The sequence below is a fragment of the Hevea brasiliensis genome, chromosome 13 (assembly GCF_030052815.1).
Source record: "Hevea brasiliensis isolate MT/VB/25A 57/8 chromosome 13, ASM3005281v1, whole genome shotgun sequence".
In the NCBI taxonomy this organism is placed as follows: domain Eukaryota; kingdom Viridiplantae; phylum Streptophyta; class Magnoliopsida; order Malpighiales; family Euphorbiaceae; genus Hevea; species Hevea brasiliensis.
The window spans coordinates 89,890,007-89,901,248 of NC_079505.1; the positions used below are offsets into that span (position 1 = coordinate 89,890,007).

The 11,242-nt window shown below is 35.3% G+C and overlaps 1 protein-coding gene across 1 annotated transcript; it reads left to right on the top strand.

Annotated features, from left to right (window-relative positions):
- The first annotated feature begins 4,087 nt into the window (after positions 1 to 4,087).
- LOC110662002 (uncharacterized) lies at positions 4,088 to 10,492 on the top strand. Its single transcript, XM_021820870.2, has 11 exons — positions 4,088 to 4,414; positions 4,512 to 4,700; positions 4,826 to 4,879; positions 6,022 to 6,132; positions 6,403 to 6,465; positions 6,589 to 6,843; positions 6,981 to 7,127; positions 7,220 to 7,247; positions 9,614 to 9,684; positions 9,785 to 9,844; positions 9,958 to 10,492. Exons 1-11 carry the CDS (start codon positions 4,184 to 4,186, stop codon positions 10,024 to 10,026), a joined length of 1,278 nt encoding a protein of 425 aa, XP_021676562.2. The 5' UTR covers positions 4,088 to 4,183; the 3' UTR covers positions 10,027 to 10,492.
- The last annotated feature ends 750 nt before the right edge of the window (positions 10,493 to 11,242 follow it).

Here is an 11,242-nt window from a genome sequence, read left to right on the forward strand (position 1 = left end):
GGACGGAAATGGGAGAAGCGAAGGTGCATGATGTAGACCTAGTGCAGTACACTTCAGAAATAGTTCCTTTAATCAGGGAACGATTGAAAACAGCTTTTAGTAGGCAGAAGAGTTATGCAGACCCCAGACGGAGGGATGTAGAGTTTGCAGTAGGCGACTATGTATTCCTGAAGGTTTCTCCGATGAAGGGAGTCATGAGATTTGGAAAGAAGGGCAAGTTGGCACCTCGGTATATTGGACCTTTTGAGATTACTGATAGAGTTGGAGCAATTGCCTACCAGTTGGAGCTACCACCCAACCTTTCTCATATTCATCCTGTGTTTCACATCTCCATGCTCAGGAAATACATTCCTGATCCTTCTCATGTAATACAGCCGGATGTAATAGAGCTAAAAGAAAACTTAACATTTGAGGAGCAACCTGTAGCCATAGTGGACTACCAAGTGAGACAGCTAAGATCAAAACAGATCCCTATGGTTAAGGTTTTGTGGAGGAGCCAGTCAGTGGAAGAGTGTACCTAGGAGTCAGAACGGGACATGCATAGCAAGTACCCTTATCTGTTCAATGTGTAATCCTGTACTTTATTATGCCTTGTGTAAAATTTGAGGACAAATTTTCTGTAAGGGGGGAAGAATGTAACACCCCTAATTTTTAAATTTATTATTTTTGGGTAAATATTGATATTTTATTTTATTTGAATTTTAGGAAATTATTTGAAAATTTTCAGATTTTAGAAATTTGGTTCAATTTTTCGAAAATATAAACTTTGATGATTTTTAAAAATTAATTTAAAGATCACGTGGCAAAACTAAAAATAAATTTGGAGTCTAAGCATTTTTCTGAGTTTTCTGAAATTTTTTCTGAATTTTTGGACCTCTTTTTTCGGTCCCAAGGCAGAGTAACAATTCAAAATTTTGTATTCTAAATCGAACAGTCCGAATCGAACTGGACCGGATCGAACCAGTCAAATCGGATCGACTTCTTCCTTTTTCTTCCTTCCCGTGCGCGTCCCGACTCCTCTCTCTTTTTCTCCCGTTTTCTCTCTCCTCCCTCCTCCCCTTGTCGCGTCGCCGCCTCCCCAGCCCACCGGCGCGACTCCCCAGCCACCTCCCCTCACCGGCAGCCGCCTGGAACGCTGGCAAAAGGCGCACGAAGCGACGCGACGTGCAAGCGCGCCGCTTCGTCTTTCCGATCGAAATCTGGCCGATCCGACCACCAATCGAACTGGGTCTTGTGTCTAAATCCATCTACTCATCGAGAGCTTTCCATAGACACCAAGAACACCGAAATGCATCGGCGGTTTGTCCAATTTTTGCCCGGGAAGTTTTAGCCCATTTTGACTTTTGGGCTAGATTTCTCGCAAACTGTGAACCCCACAAGAAAACCGAGAATACCAGAGCTCTCCACTCGTCGAGAGCTTCGCGGCGATGTAAATTTCAAATTTTTCCGACACCGTTTTTTGGTGGGTCCCACGAAACTTCGTAATATTTTTCTGAGCATTAATTGAGCTTAGAAAATTTTGTAAAATTTATGTACTAACCCCCGTGTTGTGGGCTTCATGTAGGTATCTTCAATTCGCGGAAATTCGACAGTTGTCCGGGTTTATAAATTTCCGGCCGGACAGACCAATTACCAGAAAAGTTTCCGAATTGGATCAAGGTTTTGGCTACCCCACTATTGTCAGACGTCCCGAGCGCGTCCCCGAAGTTGGAATCGGCATAGGTAAACCCGAACCTTACTTTTTCATAATTTTCTAGTGCTTAAATGAGATTAAAAATCCGTAAAACATTCGTGGTAGCTCAGAAAATTATGATTCTTTTTGCATTAGCCTAGTAATATTGCTAAGGACTGCGGCACAAAGTTTTAGAATTTTTAGAGTTCATTTGGGTAGTTTTTGCAGAAAGAGTCAATTATAAGGACTAAATTGAAATTTTACATATTGTGATGGATGACTATTTGGATGGGCTCAGGAGGGGCTGTGTGATGTGATTGAGTTGTGGATATATGAATTGTGAATATAGAAGTGTATTTTGAGCCTTTTTGCAGGTCGGGTAGGTCCTAGGTATAGGGGAGACTCTGCCGGATTTTTGACACGACTTATGATGTATTTGGTCTTTTCTTAGTTTGTATTGAGTCAAATTTATTAAATGATTATAATAAAATTGTCAGGTGAGCCGGGACAGCCTTCTTCCTCCGCCCAGCCGGCACAGTGATTGCCATCAAGTCTATGAGTAAAATATTAATTTTAATTATAATTTCACTATTATTATATGTTCAAGCATGCCCATGCATCACTTATATGTATGTATCTATGTAGTTAAACTCTAGGCACGTTTTATGTTGCATTCATAACTGTTAAAGTGCCATGAATGTTGTTGTGGTAATTTGGAGCAGTGTGCGTGCGTTAGCGTGCGTGTGATGTGGTATTGACTATGGATAGGACAGGTATACACGGCTTGAGATCTTCGCTGGGACCCAGTCCTTCGGAGTAGACACGGCTTAAGTTCTTCGCTAGGACCCCGATTTGGTTTATTAAGCGAAAGTCCGGCTTGAGTTCTTCGCTGGCACAGGTTGGATTTAAGAGAGCTGTATAGGGAATCAGCTCCCGTATATTATGATTGATATTAATGGGTGTGTGAGTACTCCAAATTACCTTTTTGATGTTGTGATGCAAAATTATTGCTGGTGTTGCATTTCATTCTACAGGGTCCATTAGTTTTAGATAGTTATAGAGATTATGGTTAAAATTGATATTTTACTCTCTGAGTCAAACGCTCACTCCTGTTCAATATTTTTCTAGGCCACATGAGGATATTTTTGAGGTTAACCTGTTTTTCTCTCTCGCAGGTCGTTTATTCATGTTTGTGTAATTTTATAAACTTCTAGAATTTCCGCATGTGTTAGAAATATTTAATTGATTTGGGTCTGTAATATAATTGTTATTTTGGACCTGTAAAATTTTTATCACATGCATGTTTGATGGACTGGATGAGGGAGCTGAGCTCCCATTTATTTTTATGTTGATATGAGTATGTAGAGGGTGAGCTGAGCTCTCCAATTGACTATTTATTGTGTTTACAGGTCGGGTGAGTCAAAAACTCCCCGTTGGAAGGTCCATTTTATGGCCGGATTCTGTCTGGTTGATTTCTTGAAATTGAGCCCAAATGGGCCTTAGAGTTGGATTAGTGAATAGTTAGGCTTACTACGGGCCTCGGGGGCTTTAGGCTGGCCCAGGTCTTAGTGCCGGTCTGGCCCATAGGTTGGGTCGTGACACAAATACCCCCTTAGAGCTATTTATCGTCAGCTACTGACTGATTTAATTTTATTTTTTATTTTGATCATATTATCATTTTTTATTTAACTGAAAAATTATTATTATTAATATTTTTATCTTTTTTATTTGTAATTTTAATATTTTAATTAATGTATTTTAATTTTATTAAAAATTTTTTTATTAATAATATAAAATATAAAATATTTATTTATATCTAAATACTTAAAATTAATTATAAATTTTTTAATTAACAATAATAATTATTTTATTATTTTATTTATATTTTTAAAGTTATTTACTTTTTTTAAATAATTATTTTTTAATTTTAATAATTATATAATAGATTAATAATTATATATTTATTTTAATAATATAATAAATAATATAATATATTAATTTAATAATTATATATTTAATTTAATAATATAATAAATTTATAATTTTATATTTATTTAAATAATAAAATAAATTATATAATATATATTTTTATTAATTATTTTATATATAATAATAATAATTAAATATAATTTTATTAAATATTTAATATAAAGTAATTATTATCAATCATTAACTATTAATTAATAATATTAATTATTAATCATATTCAACCGTCAAACTAAACGTGTTCTGAGTTGCTAGCTGCTAAGCGCCGGTAACAATATATTTGCCGTAAGTGAAGTGATGATGCGGTTCCATAAACTTGTGACACGTCTATCGTAATCGACCAATTGTTTGTGAAAACTTGGCAAGGCATGATTGGTCAATAAATTTGGCCCAAACTTCCATTCACATTAGAGCATCTAAACCCAGAGGGGTTTTCATTGGCTCTCTTTTCCCTCGATCCATCGTTTCATTAGATAAACCCTCTACCTCTCTGAGAGCTTCAAGGTAAAACCCAATAGAATAGAAATGGCGAGAGTGGCTTGCAGTAACCTAATCCCCGCCTTACCTCTTCTTCCATCGAAATCACCATCATCATTTCTCTGCACTAATTCTTCTTTGTTCGCTAAGAGCTCCCAATTTATGGGTGCTTTAGGGATCAACAGGTGGTTTTCCTCTTCTTCGAAGATAAGTATGAGCTTGAAAGCCGGCATCGTTGGTCTCCCTAACGTCGGAAAATCCACCCTATTCAACGCTGTTGTAAGCATTTCTTTACGTCGTTTGTGAGGTTCTTTGATTCTCCTTGCATTGATGGTATTCAATTCTTAAGTGTTGATTAGATAATTGGTATGTATAGGTTGAGAATGGAAAAGCTCAGGCAGCTAATTTCCCTTTCTGTACAATAGAGCCAAATGTAGGAACTGTTGCGGTTCCAGATCCGCGACTCAATGTGCTCTCTGATCTTAGCAAGTCTCAGCGAGCAGTCCCAGCTTCCATAGAATTTGTGGATATTGCTGGACTCGTGAAGGGCGCCAGTCAGGGAGAGGTTGCTTTAATTCTTTTTTTTTTTGTGCAAATTTTGGTTTAGTTGAGATTATTGATGTATTTGCTGTCGACTATCATATTGCGTATACTTCTCATTACTGTTATTTCTAAACTTGATCCTTGCAGGGGCTTGGTAATAAGTTCTTATCACATATTCGTGAGGTTGATTCTATTCTTCAGGTTTTTATCCATCCCCTTTAACATTGATTTTCAAGTAGTGCATTGTTTGCCATGCTTGTTAATGTTATCAACAACCTAATTCAAGAGGAGAGGTCATAAATTAAAATTACAAGTGAGGGTGGGGAAGATAGTTCTTAAGGGTTTATCTCTTAAACTTGATTTACATATATTGTTGCTCCATATATTTTATTTCGTTAACATTTAAGTCCTTGTAAATGTTATGTAATGTATTTCTATTCAACTTGTTGCACTTTTGCAATTCAGTCCTTGAACAATGATTTTCAAGCAATCAAGTTCTTGCCTCCTAATCACCTGAACTATTCTTCAGTTTTGAGTTGAGGCTAAGATGTAACTATTCAGATCACATGTGCATTGAAGTGTTAAAAAGGAAAGAAAAAGAAAAAGCAAGGTGTCTTGTGAGTCTATTTAAAGTCTGCCAAAATAACAGATTGATTAACTAGAGTTATGTGTACCACGGATCCCCAAAAAAAAAAAAAAACTAGCACAATAAGTTAACAAAAAGTGATTCATGGATTAGAGTACAATATCAAGCACATTACCACTGATGGGTCCACTTGCCATGTTAGAATTGAGTTGCCATTTTTTCAACACTTTAGCACAGATGGACTAAATAAATTTACATAGCTTTAACTCAAAGTTGGATTTTAGATAAGAGCAGTTACTATCTTTGTTACTTATACACTTGATTGCATGGGATTGCTGTTTGGGGATTGAACTGCAAAAATGTATGTATTATAGTTTCATGTAAAAATCTGGACTTATGCAAAGAGATTTTGGATACCCTGGTTACAGATTGATGATGGAAGATTAAAATCCATAATTAAGTATTGGAGCTTGTTTAATTGATGGATGGCAAGAAATCGGAGAATAAAGAATTGAAAAGATAATGGCTATATGAGACTGGCATGTTTAGGTTCACAGAAAGGGAATCTATTTATGCGAGGGGTTTTAAAATCAATTGAGATACAAACTTTAATGAAATTCACTTAGATTTATAGAAAATATTGCAAATACTTACCCATGTTTTAAGATTCCTGTATATTCTTGCTAGGCAGAAACAAAGCTTTTGTTGATTGCTTCTCCATACAATGTTATTAAAGGCCTACAAATTCTTGTTTCAGGTTGTACGCTGTTTTGAAGATAATGATATCGTTCATGTGAATGGCAAAGTCGATCCTAAGTCTGATATTGATGTAATCAACCTGGAGCTCATTTTCTCAGATTTGGACCAGGTATGCTAAATAGTGTGTGTTCAGCACTGTTGTTTTTCTGTGTACGCCTGTGCATAAGAGAGGATCCTTACATGATTTGCCTAATTCTTAAATGATTTGCCTAACTGTAGTATTCTAGTAATAACTTTGTCAGCTATTGCTGCTTATAACAGTTCAAAAAAAAAAGTTATTTCGGTTCATAGTCTTCGAGCATTATTGTTGGCTTTTATATTTATTAACCACGGCAAGACAAGCTAATAGAACTAAATTATATCTTTTACAAGAATGCAGATTGAGAAAAGATTAGAGAAGCTTAGAAAAGGGAAGGCAAAGGATTCACAATCTAAACTCAAGGTAAAACCTTTTTTTTTTCTTTGAAATACCGTACAAATAACATTTCTTATATGCACATTTGGATACATTGATAAAATAAGTGTGGTGGTTTTGAATATGTGAATACAATTTTCTTCACGTCAGGAGGAAGCAGAAAAGTCTGCTTTGGAAAGGATTCAGGGGGCACTTATGGATGGAAAGCCGGCACGATCTGTAGCATTATCTGATTTTGAAAATGATGCCGTAAAGCATCTCTGCTTGCTTACCATTAAGCCAGTCATATATGTGGCAAATGTTTCAGAATCAGACCTAGCTTCTCCTGAAAATAACCCACATGTGAAGGAAGTGATGAATCTCGCATCTCAGTTGCAATCTGGACTGGTTGCAATTTCAGCACAGGTTTGGTCATACCTTCAGTAAACTTTTTACCTGCAACTTTGCATGCAGCTTTCTATTGTGTAACTGTTACTGGCACTGAGGTTTCAATTTTTAACTGTAATGCAAGGCAACTAATCTAGAGATGCTTAACTTTGCAGGTTGAGTCAGAGCTAACTGAACTGCCATCTGAAGAGAGAACAGAATATTTGAAATCACTTGGTGTAAGTGACAGTGGCCTTGGGAACCTTATTAGGGCAACATACAACCTTTTGGGGCTACGGACATACTTTACTTCTGGTGAAAAGGTGAGGAAGATTGATTTGACAAATGCCTTACCGAATACTTCTTTTTTTTTTTTTCAATTATGTAAAGGATTATTTGTTAATATTTTTGGCAGGAAACAAAAGCATGGACCATATTAGCAGGTTAGTTTTGCTTAACTGGTTGTTGAATTTATTTTGATTGAACTTGCTCCAAGCGAGCAGCAAAGCACTAATGTTTTTTGCTCAACTTGGTACTCTCAGATGGTTTTCAACAATTTCCTGTTAATTGAAAATTATTTGTAAAGATGCTTTTTCTTTCTTTTCCCTTTTTTTTTTTTGGGGTTTTGGGGAGGGGGTGGGGGAGGGGGGGGGGGGAAGTGGGGTGGGGTTGTTGGGGGGGTGGTTGTATTTACTTGTTTCATTCTTTTAGATGGGACTCATGATACTTCTATCTCTCTCAATCAGTTTGGCTTCATGCCCGATCGTTCAACTATGGAAGTGATTTTTCACATTAGAAGCTTGATGGAGAAATATAGAGATGTGAAGAAAGATCTACACATGGTTTTTATTGATTTGGAGAAGGCTTATGATAGTGTTCCAAGAGATGTCTTATGGAATGTGTTAGAACAAAAGAGAGTATCTATTAGGTACATACAAGTGTTGAAAGATATGTATGAAGGAGCAATTACTATTGTGCACACAGTGGGAGGGGACACAAGAGATTTTCCTATTTCAATTAGATTACACCAAGGATCAGCTATAAGCCATTACTTTTTTATATTAGTTTTAGATGAATTGACGAAACATATACAAGAGAGTATTTCTTGGTGCATGATGTTTGCGGATGATATTGTTCTGATAGGTGAGACGTGAGAATGAGTCAATAGAAAGTTAGAGCTTTGGAGAAGTACTCTAGAGTTAAAGGGCTTTAAATTAAGTAAAACGAAGACAAAATACATGCATTGCAAGTTCAGTGAAGGTCAAACTGGTAATAGGGAAGTAGTTAGTTTGGATGGAGTGGTACTGTCCCAAAGCAATCATTTTAAATATCTCGGCTCAGTCGTTCAAGTAAATGGGGGATGTGAGGAGGATGCTAGTCATAGGATTAAAGTCGGATGGTTGAAGTGGAGACGTGCTGCAGGAGTTTTATGTGACCGCTAGATTCCCAATAAGTTGAAAGGAAAATTTTACTGTATAGCCATACGATCGGCTATGTTATATGGTAGTGAGTGTTGGGTACTGAAGGAGTCATATGCGTCTAAGATAAGAGTTGCAAAGATGAGAATGTTAAGATGGATGAGTGGCTATACTAGACTAGATAAAGTCCGTAATGAGAGTATTAGAGAAAAGGTAGGAGTGGTGCCAATTCAGGATAAATTGAGAGAAGGGAGATTGAGGTGGTTTGGTCATGTGAAGAGTAGACATACGGAGGCTCCAGTTAGACAAGTAGAATACATTAGGTTAGAGGATAGAAAGAAAAAAAGGGGTAGACCTAAATTGACTTGGAGGAGAGTAGTACAACATGACCTAGAAGCATTACACATTTCTGAGGATTTAACCCAAAATCGTTTAGAGTGGAGAAAGCGAATTCATATAGCCGACTCCAAATTTTTGGGATAAAAACTTAGGGGGTGTTTGGTTCAGTTGTTGGGTGCAACTGATAGCTGATAGACACCCAAACAGGTGAATTAGAGTGTTTGACAAGCTTAAAAAAATAAAGGGCAACTGACATGGTACCCATCAGCTGCAGTTTGTATCAGTTTTATTCTTAGAGCTGTTTCTCATCAGCTAATAGCTGATTTGGTTTTATTTTTTATTTTGACCATATTATCCTTTTTTATTTAACTTAAAAATTAATATTATTAATACTTTTATCTTTTTTATTTATAATTTTAACATTTTAATTAACGTATTTTAACTTTGTTAGAATATTTTTTATTAATAATATAAAATATAAAATATTTATTTATATCTAAATACTTAAAATTAATTATAAATTTTTTTATTAACAATAATAATTACTTTATTATTTTATTTATATTTTTAAAGTTATTTAATTTTTTTTAAATAATTATTTTCTAATTTCAATAATAAAATAAATAATATTATACGATAGATTAATAATTATATATTTATTTTAATAATATAATAAATGATATAATATATTAATTTAATAATTATATATTTAATTTAATAATAAAATAAATAATATAATATAATAAATTTATAATTTTATATTTATTTAAATAATAAAATAAATTATATGATATATGCCCTTACTAATCATTTCACGTATTAACAGCAACAGCTAAATATAGTTTTACCAAATACTTAATATAAATAAATTATCATCGGCTAACAGTAACAACTATCAGTTATATTCAACAGTTAAATCAAACAAGCTCTTAGTTGAGTTGAGTTGAGTTAACTTTATTCTTTTAGATGGGACACATGGTAATAACTTAAATACCTATATGTACCGTTGTGGTCAAGGGGATTCTTGTCTGAGTTTTCCCATCTTAATTCAGGAATGACTGCACCTCAAGCTGCTGGGGTGATACACTCTGACTTTGAGAAAGGTTTCATTCGAGCTGAAACGGTAAGCATCATGAGTGGAAGTAAATGACTTCCCATCCGATTCATTGTATGTAATTTATATTCTATTTATGCTACTGACATGATCCTTTTTTTTCTTCCAGGTGTCCTATGATGATTTTGTTGCTGCTGGTTCATTAGCAGCAGCAAGGGAAAAAGGACTGGTGCGTTTGTTGCTTTAATGTGTCAATTTATATTTTATCTCTCACTTGCAACTTGTGTACCCTTTTCTATTCTCTTAAAAACTTGTTAACCAGAGAATTCTTGATTCACATAGTTGAGATCCGAGGGCAAAGATTACATGGTTGAAGAAGGAGATGTCATGCTATTTCGCTTCAACGTTTAACATAGGTACCATTGAAGATGAATGTATCTTATTGCTTTTGTCTATCCAATCAAAATCATTATATAGCAGCCGCAGAAGGCAATGAAGTATTTTTTCATTAATCTCTGAAAGAAGGGGTCCAAGAATTCAATGGACTAAGATCATTGTCAGTGGGATGCTAATGGAATGGACTACATGGTTAATTACTCTTTTCATTACCATGATCATAAGAAAACCACAGATTTTGCTCATTAACAATATGATTCGTGAAGTAGCCTGATATTTGTTTTAGAAATTGATTTTTCCACATATAGGTTGGATGTGCCCACCTGCTGGGTTGTCACTTTGTCATTAGTTTATAGGTAATTTTGGGAACATGTATAATACCGAATAATATATATTTACTTGAGTTCATTTGAGTAGAGTTGGAGAGAGACACATATTGCTTATTCAAAAAGAAACAATACAAGGGGAAGAATTCTTTAAATCCTCAAGCACTCTGCAAATCATTCCTTTTAACTATGAATTGATTTGTTCATTATACAAGAGGAGGGTTTTCTTATTGATGGAATGTGATTATGCATCTGGAACGACCCACAAAAATTAGTTCGCTCGAATGACCTCAAGCAACTACATTACTACTCATCCAAATGTTTGCTTTACTGATTTTTTACGAGTGATGGGTGCATTATTTTTTAGTGCATAACCCAATAATTTGCTCTCCTGGAAGGACTAGGTTTTCTTGGGCGGTTGGTCCAACATTATATATTTCACAGTAACATAAACCGACATTTTTTTCTCTAATGAAAACCTCCCCTGTTTTTTCCATGGCCAACAACCCTCAGAACACTTTGTTTTTGATCCTTGATCAACAAACTCACTCTCGTCTTTCCAAGAAACCAACACCAAGAAAACCCTTTTCATTTACTAGACAACATGGACACCTCAACTTGTAAGCCATTGATCATGGAGATCAACCTGATATCAGCCCAATTCCTCGGGCGTGGAAGAAAGTCATCACTTATGCAGACTTATTTGGTGGTACATCTCAACCGGAAGCAGATGCTCACGTCGAGGATTGACAAAGAAGGCCACGACAGTCCTACATGGAACGACAAATTCATTTTTGTAGTGGATGAATATGGTGATGTTTCGAGAAATCATTCTTGCATAGTTTTTTAGATCTTCCGCGTTCGGAGATTCGTCAAAGATAAAAGAATTGGTGTGGTACGAGTGT